Consider the following 25,136-nt stretch of genomic DNA (forward strand, 5'->3'; position numbering starts at 1 on the left):
GCGGATGGCAAAGTGTTTGTCTAGAACTTGGACTGGCAGAAGCATCTGTGTCCCTTCTTCAGACGGCTTCCAAAGATCAAGATTAGCACCTCAGGTATTTATATTGAAACTCTCACATTGTGTTAAAAAAAATAAATAGTTAATGAGTGTTTTATGTGAAATAGTTAGCCATTTCTTAAATGTCCTGTTATTTGTTTACAGCTTTGATGCCAAGAGCCGAGAGTCACAGCACAGAAGAGTGCACAGACGAAGAAGAGGATGAGGATGTGATCTCTGATGTAATTGGACTCTGGTGGTGTACATATGATATCTATTATCTCATATCTCATATTTCATATATTCAAAGCCATGGACCCGTTGCAGTTCGTATACCTGGCCCTGGCATCTGTTTATAAGAGTTCTTCTATTAAGAGTGTTTTTTAAACTTCCTATAAGTTACTGTCCTTTCCCGGACAGTCCTTGCGTTGTAACATTAAAGGCTATCTTATCTTATCTTTTGTTGTTTGTGTTGAATCATTCAGTGCACCATTGTTGGCACTGAATCACCTGTGAATTATGTTTATCGACAAATGCAATGAACCCTATTCTGATTCTGATTCTTTGATTCTATTCAGGGCCTTTTGTAATCCAAGTATTTCCATTTTAATATAGTAACTTCTAATTCTGATTCAAGTCCAGTTACCATCAATAACAACACTCCTCTTGAGTCTTCAGTGACAGCTGTAGGGGGAAGGTGGTGTCAGTGTGACAGGGGGGAGGGCTTATCTCAATGAGATGCAAATGAGCCCCCCTGTGACTCTGGGCTCACTCCGGTGAGAAACTTTGGAAGCCGTTTTCTCAGTGAATGGGTTTGAGAGTTGTATACATTCAAATGACCACAACTTACTCAAATATTATCAGATCTACATGAGTGAGACATCATTGGAAAGCTTTGAATTCACACTTTCAGAATAACTCAAAATGTCTCCGGGTAGACATGTAACTGGTTTAGCCACGGTCAGTCACAAATATGAACATTTCAAAGATTTGGCGTTTTTGTGACAGTATATTTGCAGCTCCACGGCACAGAGACCGTAGCACTTAAAATCAAAATATGGATAACTTTTGATGCCCCGTTTGTGTAGATGATTGTCCCCAAATATGAGTTTGATCGGACAATCGCCCTAGGAGGAGTTTGTTAAAGTGTGAAGCGTAAAAATGTGGTGATTTGAGCGATTTTGCGATTTTCCCATAAGGATAACATGGGAGGTTTCTGTCATCGCTACGACTACGCCGTAAAAATTTAGGCATTTTTGTGATTGGCTTTTGTGATCGGGACGGCAAAATCGAATTTTGGGTAAAGTTAAGACAATTTTGGTAAAACTAATTTTTGACCTTCAATGTTAATCTAAAGGTCACTCTGTAGGGGGCGCTATCGCGGCCATTTCAATTTTGTCAGCCTAAACTGGTCCAAACTAGAAAGTTTAACAACTGATTCAAATTTGGTCATAATCGGACTGGTTTTGATCAAATGGGAGCAATTTTTAGATCTGCAATATTCCAAAATAAGTTGTCCAACTTTGCGGCTGCGCCGCACACAGACCGTAAAAGGTATCTCAAAAAATTGGATAACTTTAGATGCCCCACTTGTCCAGAGGACGTACGCCGATTTTGAAGTCGGTGGGCAAAACGCCCTAGGAGGAGTTCGTCAAAGTTTGACGTGAACAAAATGGCTAACACAGCGTGTTTTCATTTTCAAAGGAAGATGGTGGCAATAGGGTAAGTCTGGGGGCGTGGCCACAATGATTTTTTTTGTTTGTCCTCACGAGAGGAATGCGTGTCCCGAATTTCGTAGCTTTACGCCAAAGTTGACCTCGGGGCGTCTCCCATAGGCGCAATGTATTTTGACTTTTGTTGGTGGCGCTGTCGCGCCATTTTTTAACGAAAAAAAAAATGGCCCAGAAAAAATAAAATTTTTCGCCGATTCTGAATTTTGGGCAAAGTTTGGTGAGTTTTTGAGCATGTTCAGGGGGTCAAATTAGAGCTCAAAGCGCTGAAGAAGAACAAGAAAAATTAAAGCCGCAAGCGGCATCCAACGGCCCTCGCGGGCCGCCGGCCTTCCGACTCTGCTCTCTGCATTTTACAGAGATGGCGCTAACGCAATTGTCTAAGAACTAAGACAGCGACACATTGGACATGTACAATGCTGTGCTTAACCAGTGCAAATTAACACAAATGTCGGTCAAATGTGCAGCTCCAGCGCACAGAGACCGTGACACTTGGAATAAAAATATGGATAACTTTTGATGCTCCGCTTGTGTAGATTATTTTTCCCAAATATGAGCTTGATCGAGCTATTGCCCACAGAGGAGTTCATTAAAGTGTGAAGCATAAATGTGAACATTTCAAGGATTTGGCGTTTTTCCCATTTGTGACAGTATATTTGCAGCTCCACGGCACAGAGACCGTACCACTTAAAATCAAAATATGGATAACTTTTGATGCCCCGTTTGTGTAGATGATTTTCCCCAAATATGAGCTTGATCGGGCAATCGCCCTGGGAGGAGTTTGTTAAAGTGTGAAGCGTAAAAATGTGGTCATTTTAGAGATTTCGCTGTTTTCCCATTTCTGACATATATTTGCGGGTCCGCCACACAGAGACCGTAGCACTTAGAATCAAAATATGGATACGTTTTGATGCCCCGCTTGTGTAGATGATATTCTCCAAATATGAACTTGATCGGACAATCGCCCTAGGAGGAGTTCGTTAAAGTGTGAAGCGTAAAAATGTGGTGATTTGAGCGATTCTACGATTTTCCCATAAGGATAACATGGGATGTTTCTGTCATCGCTACGGTTACGCCGTACAAAATATGACTTTGGCTCTCATACTTTCATGATCAGGATGGCAAATTAGAATTTTGTTCAAAATATCATGTCATTTGGAAAAACTCTATTGCTTATAGGCCACTCTGAAGGCCAAATAGTCAGAATTCTGGGAAACGTTTGCGGCTCCGTCGCACAGAGACCGTAAAAGCTATCCTTAAAATTTGGATAACTTTAGATGCCCCACTTGTCTAGAAGACGTACACCGATTTTGAGGTTGGTGGGCAAAACGCACTAGGAGGAGTTCGTTAAAGTGTGAAACAGAAAAATGTTGATATTCGAGAGATTTAGCGGTATTCCCATAGGGATAACATGGGAAGTTTATGTCATCGCTACGACTACGCCGTAAAAAATAAGGCATTTGTCTGATTGGTTTTTTTGATCGGGACGCCAAAATAGAATTTTGGGTAAAGTTTAGAACATTTTGGTAAAACTAATTTTTGACCTTCAATGTTAATTTAAAGGTCACTCTGTAGGGGGCGCTATCGCGCCCATTTAAATTTTGTCATCATAAACTGGTCCAAACTAGAAAGTTGAACAACTGATTCAAATTTGGTCATAATCGGACTGGTTTTGATCAAATGGGAGCAATTTTTAGACCTGCAATATTCCAAAATAAGTTGTCCAACTTTGCGGCTGCGCCGCACACAGACCGTAAAAGGTATCTCCAAAAATTGGATAACTTTAGATGCCCCACTTGTCCAGAGGACGTACGCCGATTTTGAAGTTGGTGGGCAAAACGCCCTAGGAGGAGTTCGTCAAAGTTTGACGTGAACAAAATGGCTAACACAGCGTGTTTTCATTTTCAAAGGAAGATGGCGGCCATAGGGTAAGTCTGGGGGCGTGGTCACAATGATTTTTTTTTTTTGTCCTCACGAGAGGAATGCGTGTCCCGAATTTCGTAGCTTTACGACAAAGTTGACCTCGGGGCGTCTCCCATAGGCGCAATGTATTTTGACTTTTGTCGGTGGCGCTGTCGCGCCATTTTTTGACGAAAAAAAAAATGGCCCAGAAAAAACAAAATTTTTCGCCGATTCTGAATTTTGGGCAAAGTTTGGTGAGTTTTTGAGCATGTTCAGGGGGTCAAATTAGAGATCAAAGCGCTGAAGAAGAACAAGAAAAATAATAATAATAATATTTTTAGCAAAAACAATATAGCCGTTTTTACTATAACAACAAATGATACATCGTTTGAAAGCTCTAAGCCTTCCCGATGCCGCCATGGGGTGGAATTATCATTACGAGCGCTTACGCGCTCGTCACTCCCTATTCCGTCGGGATGCCCCGCCCACTCCCCATAGACTTCCATTGATTTGAGCAGATACAAGCATGGCCCATGCCTGCGGCATGGATTCTCGCATACGGGACGATGCCAGGAGGGTTTTTGGAGGAATGCAGCGCTTCGCGCTGCTGTTGTCAACAATTAGTGAATGGGCTACGCCCATTCACTAATTGTTGACTATTTCTGTCATAGCAGGAGTAAGTATGCATGATCCATGCCTTCGGCATGGGCTAGTTCACTGTACTTGCCAGGGGCGACGGGGTACCAAACATGCGGGCTGCGCCCGCATGTTTGGTCAGACAGTTGCAACGCTGCCTTCGGCAGCGTTGCGGGAGCAATAGGCCCTCCCCCTGCTGGGGCTCGGGCCTAAAAATAATAATATTTTTAGCAAAAACAATATAGTCGTTTCCACTATAACAACAAATTATACATCGTTTGAAAGCTCTAAGCCTTCCCCATGCCGCCATGGGGTAGAATCATCATTACGAGCGCTTACGCGCTCGTCACTCCCTATTCCGTCGGGATGCCCCGCCCACTCCCCATAGACTTCCATTGATTTGAGCAGATACAAGCATGGCCCATGCCTGCGGCATGGATTCTCGCGTACGGGACGATGCCAGGAGGGTTTTTGGAGAAATGCAGCGCTTCGCGCTGCTGTTGTCAACAATTAGTGAATGGGCGTAGCCCATTCACTAATTGTTGTTGACTATTTCTGTCATAGCAGGAGTAAGTATGCATGATCCATGCCTTCGGCATGGGCTAGTTCACTGTACTTGCCAGGGGCGACGGGGTACCAAACATGCGGGCTGCGCCCGCATGTTTGGTCGAACAGTTGCAACGCTGCCTTCGGCAGCGTTGCGGGAGCAATAGGCCCTCCGCCCTGCTGGGGCTCGGGCCTAAATATAGCCGCAAGCGGCAATGATCGGCCCTCGCCGATCATTGCCGCGCCCCAATTGTCCTTTTATTACGCCTACTGCTGAATCTGTGACGCTGTCACATCTTCTCCCCTTTGTTTTACCATCAAAAAGCAATTTTATTTTGAATTCTTGGCAAAATGTGCGGCTTTGCCGCACAGACACCGTGACTCTTTGAATAAAAATGTGGATAACTTTTGATGGTCCACCCCTGAAGATGAGTCTCACCAAATTTCAGGTTAATAGGGCTGACGCCCTGGGAGGAGTTTGTGAAAGTCTAAAGTGTAAACATGTTCTGGCGATTTCCCCATTGGAATAACATGGAAGGTTTCGGTCATCGTTACGGCAAAGCCATAACAATTATGACATGGGTCTCATTTACTTTTTTGATGGGGATGCCAAAATTGAGTTGTGTGTCAAATTTCATATAATTTCGCAAAACTAAATATTTAACCTCCATATAAAATCTGTAGGGGGCGCTGTGGCTCCAAATTAATTTATTTCACTTCAAGTAGGTTTAGGGCAAAGAGTTTAACAACTGATTCTAATTTGACGCAATTCGGACTTTATCTGCGCAAACTGCAGAAATGTTAAATTTGGGAGATTTCTGAAATTCTTGCTACAGTTTGCGGCTTCGCCGCACAGAGACCGTGACAGGTATCAATGTAATTTGGATAACTTTTGATGTCCCACTCCTCAGTAGCATTTTCACCAAATTTCAGCTTTTTAGGGCCAACGCCCTGGGAGGAGTTCGTAAAAGTACGACGTTTGGAAAAACTCCGAAGTCATGTTTAGCCATTTTTGAAGCAATATGGCCGACATTTGGTTGGGCGGACGGCGTTGCCGTAGTAATATTTTTTACTTCTCTTGTCACCATCTACCTCTGCGCCAAATTTCATGATTCTACGATCAGATTTTTTTTGGGTCATTTCCCATCTCTCAATGCATTTTTGGTACATTTGGGGGCGCTGACGCGCCAATTTTTTTTATTTTAGAAAAGGGAAATAGCCAGAATGTAGAGAGGCACGATTTTTAGAGGTGTGCAAATTTTTGTGACTTTTCGTCAATGTTCACTGGGTGAAAAATAGGGGGGTTGGTCCCGAGAAGAAAGAAAGAAAGAAAGAATAATATTCCGATGCGAAAACAATGTTTCCCATTTTCCAAATATCATAAACTATACATTTTCGGAAAGCGCTCGCGCTTTCCTACCTCATGGTGTGGGTCCCTGGTCACTGAAGGGTACTTTCGTTAATTTTGAGTGGGCTCCGCCCACTTTGTGTTTTTGGCCCTCTATACAGTTATAATGTTGAATTTTTGCATTACATGCTTGTATGCACGGAACATGCAAGAGATGGGGAACGTATTCGCGAGCTACTTAGCGCAAATGAGTGCTTTATATGGGGATGACGACCGCGAATGTAAAGTGCTCGTTTAGTGCGCACTTTTGCACGGGCTTCGCCTGTTTACAACGGTAATGTTCCATTTTCCTACTACTAATTAGTATGCACGGGGCGTGCATGAGTGAAGGAGTGCGTTAGTGAGTGTTTGGAAGTGGGCGAGCGCTTTGCGCTCGATTTCGTGCGCACTATGTGCGCACTTTCGCAGCCGTGCTTTGCACGGCCTTGCGAGATTAATAGGCCTCTCGCCAGCTTGTGGCGCTCGGGCCTAATTATACATCGTTTGAAAGCTCTAAGCCTTCCCGATGCCGCCATGGGGTGGAATCATCTTTACGAGCGCTTACGCGCTCATCACTTCCTATTCCGTCGGGATGCCCCGCCCACTCCCCATAGACTTCCATTGATTTGAGCAGATACAAGCATGGCCCATGCCTGCGGCATAGATTCTCGCGTACGGGACGATGCCAGGAGGGTTTTTGGAGGAATGCAGCGCTTCGCGCTGCTGTTGTCAACACACAATTAGTGAATGGGCTACGCCCATTCACTAATTGTTGACTATTTCTGTCATAGCAGGAGTAAGTATGCATGATCCATGCCTTCGGCATGGGCTAGTTCACTGTACTTGCCAGGGGCGACGGGGTACCAAACATGCGGGCTGCGCCCGCATGTTTGGTCAGACAGTTGCAACGCTGCCGAAGGCGGGAGCAATAGGCCCTCCGCCCTGCTGGGGCTCGGGCCTAAATATCAACTTTTGTCTATTTAAGATGAACTTCAGGGCTGTGGCGTTCGAACAAGAAGAGACAAGAGAGGAAACCAGACTAGACTGTGACCCGCTCGGTGACCCATAAACGCACATCTGAATCATGAGTGATGGTCTGAACCGGGTGTGGTCGTGACATACCTGAACTCGTTGAGTCCCTCCACCATGCGGCTGTAGGCCTGAGCGCGCTGAGAGGCGTCCGCCGACCTCCTGCTCATCTTCATGGCCTTCGCAGACACATAGGACACTTTCAGACACACGTGCACGGCATATTTACAGGGAAACGCAATCACTCCAATGTAAAGTGTATATGGGCATTTTAAATTGATAAAACATCTGTGGTTTGCTGTTGGGCATAAAAAAAAAGAAAACGCTCATACAATTTACAAGGTTCCAGGACTGAAGCGCCTTGTCAACAATCGCACTGATAATCTCGAGCACAGATGGGTCAGGCTAACCCCAAAGCACGTGCAGGTCAGAGCTACGTCTGATTCATAACTTAACTTATACTCCTGGAGGGACTTATTATATAATTTTGTTTGTTATTTTCACACTGGCAACCGCATTTCACATGATGGATTTGGTGATTTGAGTAATACTGATGCTTTGGTAAACTTGTTAGCATGTTCTTTATGCTATAATTATCTGAATAACTGTTAATATGTTACGTTAACATACCGGACACTTTCCACAGTGTGTTGTCTGTGCGTCATGTAGCTGAAGGTGTTACGTTAGCATATTAACACCTGTTCACCATGTTCTCTCAGCTTTTAAACTGCATTTCAAGATTAAATGTCTGTTCTTGGTCTTGGATTTTATCAAATCAATTTCCCCTAAAAATGCAACTTATACTTCAGTGCGACTTATATATGCTTTTTTCTTCTCTATTATGCCTTTTTTGGCGCGACTCATAGTTCGGAAAATTCGGTATTTATAACGAGGCACTATTTATAACTTAGCGCTATTTATAACTTAACACTAAAGCAAATGGATGGCTCAACCTGGAATACATTTTTCACGTGATCTGCAGAATACAACTGCATTCAAAACCATGTGACGTTTGATCAGCCAGGTGTTTCCTCGTCAGAATTGGTGTTGGTACTCCATCTACTGGCAGCAGAGTGAATAGACTGCATTCGCGTGACATCGAAAAACGGCCTTTATCGCCCGTATGTGGCAAAGGACCATAGGTACAGCTTAGACGTTCACCTGTTCGATGGCGGTCTTGAGCTTGTTCATGTGGCTTTCAAAGAGGGGGAAGTGCGAGAAGAAGAAGTCCTGAAAGCGGCTGTTCTCCTCGGGGTCCGGCGACAGCGTGAAGATGACCCCGATGGCGATTTTCTTCTTCCGCGCCACGCCGAGACTTGGGCCGGCGCTGTCGTCGGACATGTTGAAGCTCTCCTCCACCGACCTAAGCAGAAAGGAGCAGACGGTGCAAGTCGTGTGCGTCAGATGCACTCCCTGTGGCGTTTGACAGCAAAGAGGCGGGTCAAACTGGGTGGAAGGCTGTCATTTTGGCTGTCTATAATGGCTGTCCAGAAAAGTATCAATAAAAGAGCTGACTAAATGGATCAGTCAATCCAGAAACTAGCAAACTCTTTCTGCTGCCGTCGTTATAAATGATTGCAGCTATTGATAATCTGGAAATGCTGTGTTTATGGATAAATGCAGCGGGATAATGGATTCTGGTTTTATTTACTTTGGCTTTAACAAGGGAAATTATGAAAAAAAAAAGGCAAACTAATAGAGAAAATGTTCTCAAAATTCAACTGTTACTATTAAAAAAAAACACCAGTTACCAACTGAAACATGTCGCCAAGTGTTTTTATCAGATTTCCAACACAAATCAGAACTAACTATCAAGTTATTTCCCATGTGGCGGCGGCGTTGTGGCTTCAAAGTCTCACCATCGAGGGAAGACGCCGTTCTCCAGGCTGGTGGTCTGACTGCGGAGCCACCGTCGCTGGTAACTGGACGCACAGCTGCTATTCAGAGAGGAGTTGGGGGACGGGAACGGGGTGATCCACAGGCTGGAGAGGGAGGCTGGAGGGCAGAGAAGACCCACACGCTTAACTATCTTGAACACACCAAAGAAACAACGTCTCCTTTAGGGTGCGGCGACGAGACAGAAACATGACATCGCGTCGATCAATCGCAATTTTCTTTCATTTAGTCTTATTGAAAACAGATAAAAACGGCTTTCGATCTCAATTCTGTGAACAAAAAGCAATACAGACTTCAAATCATAGCCCTTCACTCATCGGCAGAACAAAATTTTGTAAAAAAAAAAAAAAAAAAAGTGCACATACAAGAGTAAAGTAGACTGTAAAAGACCAGATTTTTCAGTCAGTACATCTCACTGCATTTCTAGACTCTTTAAATGTATACATTTTTGCTCAAAGCCACGACTTGAACATGACTGTGCTCAAATATAACACTTCAAACCAGAGTGAAAGTACTTTTTACTGTTTGGAGTAGAAAGTACAGATACCTACTTTCAAATGTAGTAAAAGAAAATACAGTGATCCCTCGCTATAACGCGGTTCACTTTTCGCGGTCTCGCTGCTTCACGGATTTGCATCATGCATTGTGGCTAAACAGTCTCTCCGCGTCTTCTCTACCTGCGTGTCAATAACGTTATGGATTAATATGTACACGTACGTAAAACCGCTTGCCAAATTGAACTTTGCGAGGCCGGTGAGAGCGCGCGCGTGAGCTGCGGGACACACCGGTGAGAGCGGCGCCGCGCGTGAGCTTCAATGTTTTATGGAGTATTTCATTGTATAATAACTGTAAAAAAATAAAGGTTTCTACTTCGCGGATTTTGCCTATTGCGGGTTCGTTTTGGAACGTAACCCCCGCGATAAACGAGGGTTCACTGTACAGTAAATACTACTCACAACTACTTTTTTACCCAAGTTTTAGTCAATACATTTCTCTGTATGTCTAGCCTCTTTAAATGTACCGTATTTTCCGGACTATAAGTCGCACCTTTTTTCATAGTTTTGGCCGGGGTGCGACTTATACTTATATACTTATACTCCGGAGCGAATTATATGTGATACAATTTGTTATTTTCACACTTGCAACTCCATTTCATACTCCAATGCAACTTATATATGTTTTTTTCTTCTCTATTGGGCATTTTTTGGCTGGTGCAACTTATAGTCCGGAAATACAATATATATTTTTGCTCAAAGCCACACCTTTAGACGGGATGTAAACACGGCGATGACACAATGGAATGGACCAAAGAGCAGAAACGGATGTAAAAAGAAAAATAATCATTACAAAACCCATGAAACTAAAGTTAAAGAAGTTTACATGATCGGCAAACTACTGCACATACAAAGAGCAAATGTGACAAAGACAGTTCTGGCTCATGTAAGGCAAGGCAAGGCAAGGCAAGTTTATTTGTAGAGCACATTTCATACACAAGGCAATTCAAAGTGCTTCACAGCAGGAAAAATGCATTCAAATCACAAAGAAATTACAGAAACAGAAATACAATAAAATTAACTAAATTAAAAATTATCAATCCAACTGATTTTCTAAACTAATAAAATCACAAACAAAAGAGAAGAGTGCAAAGAAAAAATCCTTTCAGTCATATGCGCAGCTAAACAAAACTGTTTTTAGCTTAGATTTGAACATTGTCAGAGTTGAAGCCTGTCTCACATCTTCAGGAAGACTGTTCCAGATTTTAGCTGCATAAAACTGAAACGCAGATTCCACATGTTTTGTCCTGACTCTGGGCACCCGCAGGAGGCCGGTCCCTGAGGTCCTCAGAGTCCGAGATGGTTCATATGGCACTAACATATCCAAGATGTACTTTGGTGCTAGGCCATGGAGAGACTTGTACACAAGCAGAGCTGCTTTAAAGTCTATTCTCTGAGCCACAGGGAGCCAGTGCAGAGACCTGAGAACAGGACTAATGTGATCATACTTCCTGGTTCTAGTCAGGACCCGAGCAGCAGCGTTCTGGATGTACTGCAGCTGTTTTACAACTCGTTTGGAGAGACCAGTGAGCAGGCCGTTACAGTAGTCTAATCTACTGGAGACAAACGCATGGATAAGTCTCTCTAAATCTGGTTTTGACACTATATTTTTGATTTTGGCAATGTTTTTTAGATGGTAAAAAGCTGCTGATGTTATTGATTTGACGTGGCTATTAAAGTTCAAGTCTGAGTCCATTATTACCCCCAGATTTCTAATTTGGTTTGTAGGTTTTAGAGCGAGACTCTGGAGGTGACCGCTAACACTTTCTCTTTGTTTCTGTGGGCCAAAAACGATTATTTCAGTCTTGTCTGAGTTCAGCTGGAGAAAGTTGTTTTGCATCCACAAACTGATCTGTTGGATGCAGTGACAGAGTGAATCTACTGGTCCATAGTCACCTGCCGATAGTGAAACATAGATCTGAGTGTCGTCTGCATAATTGTGATAGGACACATTTTCACTGCGTATCAACTGACCTAACGGCAGCATGTAGAGGTTGAACAGAAGGGGACCCAGGACTGACCCTTGGGGCACTCCACAGGTCAGGGTCATGTGGTCTGAGACACAGCTACCAATTTCAACAAAGTACTTCCTGTCTTCCAGATAGGACCTTAACCAGTTTAGGGCAGTGCCAGTGATGCCCACCCAGTCCTCTAGTCTCTGTAAGAGGATCCCATGATCGACAGTGTCAAAAGCAGCACTCAGATCTAACAGAATTAAGACTGAGGCTTTGCCCGTGTCAGTGTTCAGGCGGATGTCATTTGTCACCTTGACAAGAGCAGTCTCAGTGCTGTGATGAGGTCTAAAACCTGACTGAAAAACATCAAATGAGTTGTTTATTAAGAGGAAATCTGTGAGCTGTTGGTAAACAACCTTTTCAAGGACTTTGCCCAAAAATGGCAGATTAGAGATGGGCCGGTAATGACTCAGTACTGCGGCATCAAGACTGCTCTTCTTTAGGAGGCTTTATGACCGCAGTTTTCAAAGACATTGGGAATGTTCCAGATTGAAGCGACATGTTAACTATGTGAGTGAATGGTGCTAACAAACTGTTCAGCACAGACTTTAGAAATCTGGTGGGTAACACATCAAGGCAGCATGTAGATGAACTCAGACTGGTGATGATCTCATGGACAGTTTTGTCAGTTACTGGTGCAAAGTGAGTTAGCTCTAAGTGTCTTGGTGGTTTTAGGGTAATTTTTTGCATTGTGGGATTTATAGCATTTTTAATGCCCTGAACTTTGTCATTAAAGAATAATGCAAACTCATTACACTTGGATGTGGAAATGAGTTCTAACGGCAGCTGAGCTGGAGGGTTTGTTAATCTGTTTACTGTGGCAAACAGGACACGCGAGTTGTTACTGCAGCTTCCAATTATTTCAGAAAAATATTTTTCCCTAGTTCTACATAAGATTAGGTTGTACATGTTCAGCTTTTCTTTGTAAATCTCTTTTTGAACCTGGAGCTTTGACTTGCGCCATTTCCGTTCGGCCCTGCGGCACTCCCTTTTCTGTGCCCTGACCGAATCATCATTTCTCCACGGCGCCTTCTGCTTATTTTTAACCATTTTAGCCTTTATAGGGGCGATGGTGTCCAGAACATTCAAAACACTAGATGTAACAGAGTTCAACAAATCATTTACATTAGAACATGAGACATTTTCAAAGTTTATCATTTCCATAAACAGTGCACCTGTGCCATTCACTTAATCACTTATGTGTCTCCTCTGAACAACTGCAGGACCAACCGGAGGTTGGGGAGAAACAGACAGGTCAAAGAAGACACAGAAATGATCAGACAGAGCAACATCGATCACGTTAACATTTGAAATATTTACCCCCTTTGTAATTATGAGATCTAGAGTGTGTCCTTTGCTGTGGGTGGGGCCTCTCACATGCTGAGTAAGACTGAAGGTTTCAAGGACAGCATCAAGCTCTTTAGCGTTTCTGTCACAAACATTATCAACATGCACGTTGAAATCACCTGTAATGACCAAAGCATCAAAGTCTGTGCATATGACTGAAAGCATCTCAGTAAAATCATCAATAAAACTTTGGCAGTGCTGGGGAGGCTTGTATAAAACAATGAAGAGAATGGATGGAGACCGTTTTAGCTCCATTTTAAAGGATACATACTCAAATGATGAAAACACCCCAAAAGACAACCTGCGGGTAATTATTTCATCTCTAAAGACAGCACAGACTCCACCCCCTTTTTTGTTTTCTCGTGTTTCAGATTCAAACTTAAAGTTGGGTGGAGCAGATTCTATCAGAACTACATTTCCTGTGTTTTTGTCAAGCCATGTTTCAGTTAAAAACATAAAATCAAGATTATAAGAAGAAATTAAATTATTAATTAAGAGAGATTTGTTACATAAGGATCTGACATTTAGCACAGCAAGTTTCAGACTAGTTTCAGTGGGACTGGGCTTTATCTTTTCACAGGGAATATGAATCACATTTCTCAGATTGGGCCTGACTCGCATTTTGTTTTTCCATCTGTGTGATGATGTGACTACAGAAATAGCACTAGGGGGGGCTCTTTTTACATAGGGCCCCGGGTTGGTTTGATTTTTAATGTGACAATAAGTCCCGGCAACGCTGAGACCCAGTGCATCCTAGCTATGGGAGATACCAGGTAAAAGGCGAGGTTGGATGGGTGGTGGGGCTTTTGTAGCCAAGGAGAGTTAGGGACCAGGTGAGAGGCGAGGGGGGATGGGTGGTGGGGCTTTTGTTGGTGTAGTCGGCATAGCCCTTGCTATATTGGGCGTGAGTGGAGCCATCTTAATGCCTGATTTGATCAGACTTTCAAAATGGCTGGGAAGGCCCATGGGTGAGAGTGGAGATGAGAAGGAGAATGATGAATCTTTAGTGGGAGTAGATGTTGCAGGGGGGACCCAGGGCTGATGTGAAGGCAGGGGCGATGACAGGGATGTTGTTGGGCTTGTCACAGATGGGTCCAAGGCCTTTGAAGATTGTTCCTTTGCCGGAGGCGGTGGAGGTGAATGTGGAGCAGCTGGAGCTGAATCCTTTGCTGGTGGTGGTGGAGCAGCTGCTGATGAATCCTTTGGTGGAGGCTGAGGTTGTGGTGCTTTTGATGTTGAAACATTGGCTCGGTCTCTGGCTGAGGGAGCAGGAATTCTTCTCTCATTCCTCTCTTCTCTAACTATCTGCTCAGGACCCTGTCCAGGCCCAGTCCAATGCCTCAGAGCGTGGAGCAGGTTCTCTGTCAGCACCCTCACTCCACCTCTGCATAGGTGGGGGCCATTTCTCTTAAACAGGTCCTCTCGTTTCCAGAATAGATAGAAGTTCTCAATGTAGTGTAGTCCTCTCGGGGAGCACTCTTTGGACAGCCATGTGTTCAGCTGAAGAACCCGGCTAAACTTGTTTATCCTCCTGTCGATGTTTGGAAGAGGTCCACTTATGAAAGTTTTGATTTCCATTTTATCAAGCACGTCGAATAACTTCAAGAAGTCTTTTTTCAAAACTTCAGTCTGTTCCCGCCGCATGTCCACTGCACCCACGTGCACAATCAGCTGTTTAGCTCCTCCATGCTTAGCCATAATATTTGGAAGGAGTGACGTTATCTCAGAAACAGTGGCGCTTGGAAAAGAATGTGTGTTTATCTTTTCATGCGTCATGTGACTTATCGCGCCGTCCCCAACTAAAACAATCTGCGTGACCTTGGCAGATCCTCCTCGCTGTATTTTGGCCACGTCATCTTTCCTTTTTTCATTTAATTCCATCTCTGAAAGTGGTAAAAATCTGTTGGTGAGCTGTATTTTAGGTGACTTCACGTTATCTTTGTATCGTTTAGGCTTTGCTCCAAGTTTGTTCCAAGAAACAGCCTGGTCTTTCTGGTTTTTAAGAGAGAGGTTAGCCCTGAAATGCACTTGATCTGGCTCATTTTGGCTTGAAATGTGTGATGCCTGAAATCCATTGTATATTAGGACTATGTAATGTGTCACCAAAAAGCTTTTCAGTATTTATGGCATTGTGCCCGTTTCACCACCACCCAACAGAGGTTAAAGTGCCCATGACAGGTTTTTACCATGTTCTAATATTTTTTTTTTGTGTGTATTTACACCTTCTGTGCAAATAAATTATAATTTTACAACAACCCAGAAGCTATTGGACAGAAAAAGTCAGAAAAATCTGTCGAAAATGACAGGAAGTGACATCACACCGGGGACACTCATTCCATCCAAAGGTTATACAGACTTTACACAAAACAAACAACTTTTTTGACTCCTAAACAATAATTCAACAAAACCATAAATAAATAAATTGACGATGGAAGTTTTGGCCCGGAAAGGGGAGGGAAAGGGGAGGGAAAGGGGAGGGAAAGGGGAGGGTAAGGGGAGGGTAAGGGGAGGAAAATGGGAGGAAAATGGGAGGGAAAGTCAGGGCCCGAATTAGCCGCTCATTTACTGCAGCGGCTTTTGGGATCAGCTATTTTTACTCTGCTGTGTGTGACGTGCACCGTTTGAGCAGAAAGTACAATTCCCCACATGCCTCTCGTACCCTCCAAAATGTGAGGCGGCGATGTGACCCGAGGGAGGGACGACGAGAGGAATGGAGATGGGAGTCCCGGTTCAATTTCCCTTCGTTGAAAGCATCACGTTGGAAAAGCGCGTCACGTTTTTTTTTATAGTGGCGTGTGAACGTGCTCGCAGGAACATACTGGTGGCAGCATTACCACACATGTTTGGGAATGTCCTACTTTTCCGGAGGTATGGGTCTGCGATAAGTTAGTCGGAATGTCCTTTTGGTGGTAGGAAAAAAGGACATCACACAAAAAACTAAAATAAAAGGTCGACACGGACATCACCAACAATCAAGGACTGGACTGACACAGTAACGGACATAAAACAAATGGAGAAAAATCAAATGAACCTTAAATATGCTGTCATTTTGGTTTTGAATGTTTAGTTGATGCTTATTTTTATTATTTTTTTTCGCTCTCTGGTCAGATTCCGTTGTGTTCCGTGTTGTTTTGTTTATACATTTGAAAACTGAAAAAAATTAGAAAAAAAGAAGAAATGGTGATCGAATAATCGTTAACTGGTCAATACACAGATTCCAAAACTTGCCGTGATCGGAGAAAAGAGGTTTCGTTGCTGAGGCAGAGCAAAGAAATGCCATGGGAAATGTATACATTTGGTGTACTTTGATGTAAATACTTGTTTTTCTGCAAACAATCTCCACCAGGACGTCCTCTGTTCAGATCTATCCAGGTAACATGCATTTTGTTATTTTTAATGAAACAATCTCAATTTCTAATAAATATGATCTAATAAGATGTCAAATTTTGGCATTATTTCTAGTTTTCAATGTGCTCCAAGAGGGAATGGCTCTCGTCCCCTTCAAACTGAAGCGTGACGTCACTTCTTTGAAACTCTGTCGCTAAGTAGACGCTGTAAAGTTTAAACGACTGGAGGCTGCTGCGTGCCGGAGCCGTCAGCTGTTTTAAACTGTTTGCGAGGGACTTCAAGGTCAAAGTGGGTCACAACATAAGGTTAAACAACAAGATGCCGCCGGGGCTTACATAAGAGAGTGGAAAAGTATAAGGAAGTAACATAACGAACATCTAAACTAACTAAATACTACATATACTGTGGTCTATAGCACTTTGCCACTGCCTTAAAGTACTGCAATTCAATATTTAATTAGTTCAATGTAGGGTTGAAAAAAATAAATAAAGAAATGGACAAATAAAAAAAAAATCTGGACTAAATGGGACAATTATCTGCAAACATATAAGCCTTAAAGGCGTTATGGATGATTTTTCGCATGCGCACTCCCCCGTGCGGACTGATACAACACACACGTGCGTTTGTTTATTAGCGCGACGGATCACATCGCATCTCTCGTCTCCCGTAGATTTCCGTCTCTTATGAGACAGCTCTAACAGTCTTTCTCCGTCCTAATTTTGTCCTGTACATTATTATTATTATTATTGAATTAGAATGTTTTTTATGGTCTTTATCAGAACTATTATAAGTTCACGAGATATAATGAAACATTACACACATCAAAAATAATTAGCTAACGATGCGAGCGTAATGCGGTGCGGAGTAAACCTCTTAACACCCGTGTGAAGTCATATTCACACTCTTTCATTTGTAATTGACGTCTTGGACCTTTTTGGAGCAGGTTGACGTACCAGAGCGCGCGATGCCGCTGTCCCTCTCATCGTGGAGTCCTCTGCCGGGCATGTCCATGGGGTGACTGTGGCCTGGGACGAATAGAGGAAAGAACAACAATTATAATCTTTCACTTAATGACCACAGTAAACTATGTGGGCTCCACCTTTATGGATCGCTGTCGTTTTTGATGAACTCTTAACTTGTTAACTCGTGTTACTCAGCATTAACAACCACACTAGGGGTAAAAATTACAACAAAAAATAAGATTGTTTTGAAATAATCTATAACACTGTACAGTAAAGGCAACCTACAGATGCTCCGGATGCTGCTACCATATTTACCACGGCGATGGATCGTTATTGTCTGGAGAGTATGGAAAATGGTGACTGACTGATAAAGGTTCTGGGCTAAAATGAGGCACGGCACGTTCAAACTGGTGGAGCTGGTAAAAATGTTACGTTTGCAAATCCAAAACACCAAGGCAAATCTACAAAATGGCTTATTTTTTGGTATTAAGGCGCTAAGCCTGTTCCAGATCCAAGTGAAATGTCCTAAACCTGTTCCAGATCCAAGTGAAACATCCTAAGCTTGTTCCAGATCCAAATAAAAAGGCCCTAAGCCTGTTCCAGATCCAAGTGAAACGCCTTAAGCCTGTCCAGACCCAAGTGAAACGTCCTAAGCTTGTTCCAGATCCAAGTGAAATGCCCTAAGCCTGTTCCAGATCCAAGTGAAACGCCCTAAGCCTGTTCCAGACCCAAGTGAAACGCCCTAAGCCTGTTCCAGACCCAAGTGAAATGCCCTAAGCCTGTTCCAGATCCAAGTGAAAGGCCCTAAGCCTGTTCTAGACCCAAGTGAAAGGCCCTAAGCCTGTTCTGAGGTGCCCTTGGATCACACCAACCCTCCCCCTCTATGGGCTGTACTCATATTTAATCCATGCGTCACCGTTTGTGCTTTATATTGAGACGTGTTAATAAATGAAACCAGCTAATGAGCAGCTTTTGACTGAAGAGGTTCTGATCTTTCACCTTCAGGTCGAACAAAGCCGACTCGAGCTGGATAGACTATTATTATTGAGATTGTTTCCAGCTGGTCACATGTGAACCACACACTGAACACAAAAAGAAAAGAAAAGAGGAAAAATATAAAGAGAACTAGAGTGAAGAGAAAGCATTTATGTGAAGCACCCAAACAAAACTACTTATACTACCACCACCCACAAATACTACTGCATGCAACCACTCCGGAGTCCTGGGTCAGACATGACGGGAGAATCATGACAAATCAACGAGTATAAAAATATGAATACTTTAACAGTCCGTGTTTGTTGACTTTAAACTAAAATACCAAGCGCAGTGAAAGGTTTAACGCGTCATCGAATTAAAAAAGGCACAATGATAATTCACTTTGTCACTGTGATTAAAACATATTGTATTTAGAAAGTCTTAAATGTGCCTTTATTAGCATTAATCTGTAAAAAATATTAATATTAATTATACTATTATTATCATCATCATCATCATCATCATCATCATCATCATCATCATCATCATCATCATCAATAATAATAATTATTATTTCGGTGTAATCCCTCATTCGTCCAGGCGTGTTCCATAGTAGAAAAAGCTTCAGTTGTAGTCATCTGGACTCAGTTTGAAAAAATAGACGTTTCGACTCTCATCCAAGAGTCATTGTCAATAACAGAATTTAGGTCGAGAACTCCGATATTAATACTGTTCTGTGGTAAGACCCGCCCATTGGGAGGAGCCTTCCTGAAGTAGAAAGAGTTGTTTGTTTCAACAGAAACTCCCCTTTGTATCTACCGAGCTAGCCTATTCAGAATCTTAATGGGCTATTAGAAACCTCTTTGTCTTTGTGAGACCCTGGCTCAACCACCCTGAGTACCTGATTAGCATCTGAATGTCCTTTACCTTTCCAGGGGTTCAGAATCCCATTATAAATAACAGGAAGATGAAACCTAAGCCCTCCATTTCTGTTTAAAGAAGGTCTTTCTTTTTTAACAAAAATAGCTTCCTTGACTCCTCTTTCAAACCATCTTTTCTCCCTGCTTAAAACCTTCACCTCACCGTCTTCAAACGAGTGATTAGAGGCTTCAAGATGGAGATGCACGGCGCTCTGAGGTCCTGAACTAGTATTTCTTCTGTGCTGATAAAGCCTCTTGTGTAGAGGCTGTTTCGTCTCACCTATGTAACGTTCTTTACAACTTTCTTCACTGCATTGGATCGAATAAACTACATTGCTCTGTTTTTGAGTCGGCAACTTGTCCTTTGGGTGAACCAGTTTTTGTCTTAAAGTGTTGCCTGGTTTAAAATAAACAGGGACTTCGTGTTGTCTAAAAATTCTCTGCAGTTTTTCCGACAGGCCAGACACATAAGGGATAGAAACACCCTTCCTTCTCTGTTCAGTTTCCCTTTTGTCCTGCTTCTTGGTTCTCTTCACTCTGTTGAGAGCCCAAGCGGGGTAACCACAGGCTGAGAGGGCATTTCGGACATGTTTTTCCTCTTTCTCCTTGCCCTCTGAGCTGGTGGGCACACCTTGAGCTCTGTGTTGTAAGGTTCTGATCACCCCCAGCTTGTGCTGTAGTGGGTGGTTGGAACCAAAGAGCAGATACTGGTCCGTGTGTGTAGGTTTCCTATATACTTCTATTTGGAGTTTCCCGTCCTCTCCTCTGATCGTGGAACAATCAAGAAAGGCCAAGCGGTTCTCCTTAGCGTCTTCTCTTGTAAACCTAATATGTGGGTCCACAGCATTGATGTGATCAGAGAAGGTTTCCAGCTCTTGTTTCTTGATTGTTACAAAAGTATCATCGACATAGCGGAGCCACAGTTTTGGGGCTTTGCCTGAGAATGAGGACAGTGCCTTCTTCTCAAAGTGCTCCATGTACAGGTTGGCCACTATGGGAGAGACGGGCGAGCCCATGGCACAGCCATGAATCTGTCTGTAAAATTGTCCCCGGAATTGAAAGTAAGTGGTGTTCAGACAGATGTCCAACAGTTTACATATGTGTTCAGGTGTCAGTTTGGTCCTTTCCTGTAGGGTGGTGTCTTCCTGCAGTCTGGTCCTCACTGCTGCTACTGCATCAGAGGTCGGGATGCAGGTGAACAGGGACACAACATCATATGAAACCATGAGGTCATCTGGGTCCAGTTGGAGATGTTTCACTTTATCCACAAAGTTGTGCGTGTTTTCCACATGATGTTCCGAATTCCCCACAAGCGGAGCCAATATAGTTGTTAAATGCTTGGCCACATTGTAGGTGATGGAATCTGTGCTGCACACTATGGGTCTGAGTGGAACCTCCTTTTTGTGTATTTTTGGAAGGCCATAAATGCAAGGCATGGCTTCACCAGGATACAGTCTGTAATACAGAGGCCGGTCTATCGCTTCCTCTTTTTCCAGCCTTTGTAAACAGTCTATCACTTTCTTCTTGTAGCCACTGGTCGGATCTCTTTTCAAGCGCTCGTATGTGGTCGTGTCCTCGAGGAGGGTGTGGACTTTGTCTTCGTAATCAGCTGCGTTGAGAATCACAGTGCAACGTCCCTTGTCTGCTGGGAGGATGTTGATGCTATGATCTTTTTCCAGTGCTGAAAGTGCTTTCCTCTCTTCAGCTGTGATATTTGAAGGCGGTGGTTTGGCACTCTTCAGGGTCGCTGTGACACGTAACCTCAGGTCTGTAGCCTCCGATTCAGTCATTTTGTTGTTCCTAATTGCAGTTTCAGTGGCTGTGATGTAGTCCTCTGTAGGGATGTGTTTAGAGGTGACAGAAAAGTTGAGCCCTTTAGAGAGCACCTCCTTTTCTGCCTGTGTCAGAACACGATCTGATAGGTTCTTAATCCAATTGTTTTTGCTGGTCGCTAATTTGTCTGTCTCAGTCCTAATGTCTAGCTCGACCTCACCTGCATTCTTTTTGTTCAAAAGAATGTTGAACTTCTTGATTTGGCGTTCTTTGCTCTTCCTGTGCTGTGCTTCTTGTGCCGTCTGTGTAAAATCCAGCACTCTTTTGAAAGCTTCTTCAGGGAGTATGCTGGTTAATTTCTCCTGTAAAGTTCCTGTTCTGCCTTTCAATTTATCAATTCTGACGTTGTTTTCCTGGATCCTTTCACTGAGCATCTGCATAAGGCTCCTTCTCCAAATCTTCTCTGCTCTGTGTCCTCTGACCGGTGATTTGATCTGCAGGCTCTTCGGGATCATGTTGTTCTGTCTGCATCTAAGATTGAACCTCAAGTGATTCCTGTTGTCTGCTAGTTTCCTGGCTACAGATTCGAGTTCCCGAACTAAATCCAAGGTTTTTGGCCCAAAATTCTTGGAAATATGTCGGTGTAATCCCTCATTCGTCCAGGCGTGTTCCATAGTAGAAAAAGCTTCAGTTGTAGTCATCTGGACTCTCATCCAAGAGTCATTGTCAATAATTGACAATGACTCTTGGATGAGAGTCGAAACGTCTATTTTTTCAAACTGAGTCCAGGACCCACATATTAGGTTTACAAGAGAAGACGCTAAGGAGAATCGCTTGGCCTTTCTTGATTGTTCCACGATCAGAGGAGAGGACGGGAAACTCCAAATAGAAGTATATAGGAAACCTACACACACGGACCAGTATCTGCTCTTTGGTTCCAACCACCCACTACAGCACAAGCTGGGGGTGATCAGAACCTTACAACACAGAGCTCAAGGTGTGCCCACCAGCTCAGAGGGCAAGAAGAAAGAGGAAAAACACGTCCGAAATGCCCTCTCAGCCTGTGGTTACCCCGCTTGGGCTCTCAACAGAGTGAAGAGAACCAAGAAGCAGGACAAAAGGGAAACTGAACAGAGAAGGAAGGGTGTTTCTATCCCTTATGTGTCTGGCCTGTCGGAAAAACTGCAGAGAATTTTTAGACAACACGAAGTCCCTGTTTATTTTAAACCAGGCAACACTTTAAGACAAAAACTGGTTCACCCAAAGGACAAGTTGCCGACTCAAAAACAGAGCAATGTAGTTTATTCGATCCAATGCAGTGAAGAAAGTTGTAAAGAACGTTACATAGGTGAGACGAAACAGCCTCTACACAAGAGGCTTTATCAGCACAGAAGAAATACAAGTTCAGGACCTCAGAGTGCCGTGCATCTCCATCTTGAAGCCTCTAATCACTCGTTTGAAGACGGTGAGGTGAAGGTTTTAAGCAGGGAGAAAAGATGGTTTGAAAGAGGAGTCAAGGAAGCTATTTTTGTTAAAAAAGAAAGACCTTCTTTAAACAGAAATGGAGGGCTTAGGTTTCATCTTCCTGTTATTTATAATGGGATTCTGAACCCCTGGAAAGGTAAAGGACATTCAGATGCTAATCAGGTACTCAGGGTGGTTGAGCCAGGGTCTCACAAAGACAAAGAGGTTTCTAATAGCCCATTAAGATTCTGAATAGGCTAGCTCGGTAGATACAAAGGGGAGTTTCTGTTGAAACAAACAACTCTTTCTACTTCAGGAAGGCTCCTCCCAATTACCACAGAACAGTATTAATATCGGAGTTCTCGACCTAAATTCTGTTATTGACAATGACTCTTGGATGAGAGTCGAAACGTCTATTTTTTCAAACTGAGTCCAGATGACTACAACTGAAGCTTTTTCTACAATAATAATTATTATTTAAAATAATATAAGAAAATCAAGACAGCTAAATGGAAATAATGTATTAGTTTTTTTTGTCAACTACTCTATTACAAAAATAATTCAGTACCACTTTATAGAAAATAGCCTTAATAAAACATGAACAAAGACCTAATTCATAAATAACAAATCATTTATTCCAGCTTAGAAACGACTTAAGAAGAATTAGTTACTAAGAATCAATCTTCAAACTATTTTCATCTATGAATTACTGTACTTTTCGGGCTGTACAGTGCTCCTGAATAAAAGCAGCGACAACAAAATAAATAAATTGTACAATAAGCCGCCGGTGCCCACGTAGTAACATGAGATATTTACATCATAAATATAGTACACGGTAGTGATCCAAAGGGTGTGTTGTCTCGTGGGCCAACAAAGTCTCATTTCAATACAGCAGGTTCTAAACTGCAGATTGAACTTACGTTTCTAAACATAAAACTAAATTAACTAATACTTAAGTTTCTACCACGTGCTAATTCATTGAGGTTTGAATAAAATGAGCTCCGAGCCCAAGTTTGACCCAGGATTTTGCCGTATTTCTTCCTCCCAAAGTGCAAAGCGTCACCACAGCCATGCAGTGGGACGCTAGGACTACAGCTCAGGACGGAGAACTCAGCTAAAAAGAACCAGCAACAGCAGCAAAATGAGTGAATTTAACTTGACTGAGCAGTTTTGATTTAGAATATACATACACACAATATATAATATATATAGAATATATATTTATTATTCAAAGCTAACGTTTCTGCCAATGAGGGAAGAAACTGGGCAAATCAGGCAACATGTTTAGCTAAAAATGATCTAGATATAATAGATTAAAAAAAATAACCAAGCATTACAAAAGACAAAAACAAACAAGCAATTAGAATTTCAAATGATAAAATTAAAAATAGTTTAACAGTATAAGATTTCTTTCATTATTGGAAGATCTATTTGACTTTTAAGGCATTTATTAAACATTTTAACACTTTGCTTTTATTTCAAACTACAGTTGCAAGAAAATTGCACTTAAAAATAAGAATAACAATTAAAATTCCACTGGCAAATTATCTAAAAACTAGCCTGAAACTTTGTAAAGCAAGTTATTGATCTAGATACTATTAGGAAATTAATCAAAAAAGTTTGAAAAATATATTTTTTCCATTGTTTACTCAAATTGAACAGGCAAGTTTCTGCAATTCACGTCATTTTCACTTGTGTAAGCTGGTTTTAGCAGTGTGTGGCGGTGAAACTACGGCTCACACAAACGCATGCATCTGGCACATTGCGAGACGGGGCCAGTTTTTGTTTTTTTAGCGGCCAACCTGAAAAGAAAGAGGCGCTTTTGATGAGGCGCAGCGGGCCCTGTTCAGAGAAGGCCCGACGAGGACTGCAGAGCTGAGAGAAACCTGCGCAAACGAGCCAAAAACATGGAGGAGGGAAGAGGGAAGAGGGAGAGGAAGAGAGAGGGAGAGAGAGAGTGCGGGAAAGAGAGAGAGAGGAGATAAAGAGAGGAGGAGATGAAGAGAGGAGGAGATAAAGAGAGGAGGAGAGAAAGAGAGGAGGAAGGATATGTGAAGAGGAGGAGAGGGACCAGAATGAAAGAAAGAACGGGAGGTTGACGAGAGGCGGGACGGGGAAGAGAAAATAGGGACAAGGGAAGAACGAACAGAGGAAGGGGAGGAGGCGAGCGAAGATTGGAGGAAAAGCGGGTGATGAAAACGAGGAGGGGGGGAAAGGATGGAAAGGAGAAAGAGGCGAAGAAGAAGGAGGAAAGATGAGGGAAGAGGAGGGACAAAAGAGAGAGGAGTAAGAAGGAAGAAGAAAAAAACAGAATAACATGAATGGTTAGTGATTAAACTGGACAGGACAACAGCTTTTACGGAGCCTGAAATGCTTTTTTATGATTAATAAACGATCACCGTGACATGTGATTATGATCAAATTAAACAGAAAACGCACATAATTAAGAGCTGCGGCAATTAATCAACATGATAAATAAATCAAAATAAACCAAAACAGTGGCTCATTATCGACACAAAATGTAAGGAAAATGAATGCGCAAATATTCTCTAACTAGGCCCCCGTCTGTCGTCATGTCAACCGCCGTTTGGACTATAAAAAGTCTCAATGTACAAA

At 42.8% G+C, this 25,136-nt stretch overlaps 1 protein-coding gene across 5 annotated transcripts in view; it reads right to left on the bottom strand.

Annotated features, from left to right (window-relative positions):
• fnip1 (folliculin interacting protein 1) overlaps positions 1–25,136 on the bottom strand; it is a 77,613-nt gene that overhangs the window by 28,391 nt on the left and 24,086 nt on the right. For 3 of the 5 annotated variants that reach the window (XM_072446057.1, XM_072446056.1, XM_072446058.1), the window contains exons 7-11: positions 24,323–24,406; positions 17,380–17,451; positions 9,126–9,261; positions 8,428–8,629; positions 7,360–7,445 (exon numbers count right to left, since the gene is read on the bottom strand). In XM_072446057.1, coding sequence (XP_072302158.1) covers positions 7,360–7,445; positions 8,428–8,629; positions 9,126–9,261; positions 17,380–17,451; positions 24,323–24,406 — 580 coding nt within the window. The remainder of the gene's footprint in view (positions 1–7,359; positions 7,446–8,427; positions 8,630–9,125; positions 9,262–17,379; positions 17,452–24,322; positions 24,407–25,136) is intronic. The other 2 variants (XM_072446061.1, XM_072446059.1) reach the window with 1 other exon arrangement.

Source organism: Eucyclogobius newberryi, unplaced genomic scaffold (genome assembly GCF_026437365.1).
Source record: "Eucyclogobius newberryi isolate DKJ021-1_F unplaced genomic scaffold, fEucNew1.0.hap1 SCAF_15, whole genome shotgun sequence".
Taxonomy (NCBI): Eukaryota; Metazoa; Chordata; class Actinopteri; order Gobiiformes; family Gobiidae; genus Eucyclogobius; species Eucyclogobius newberryi.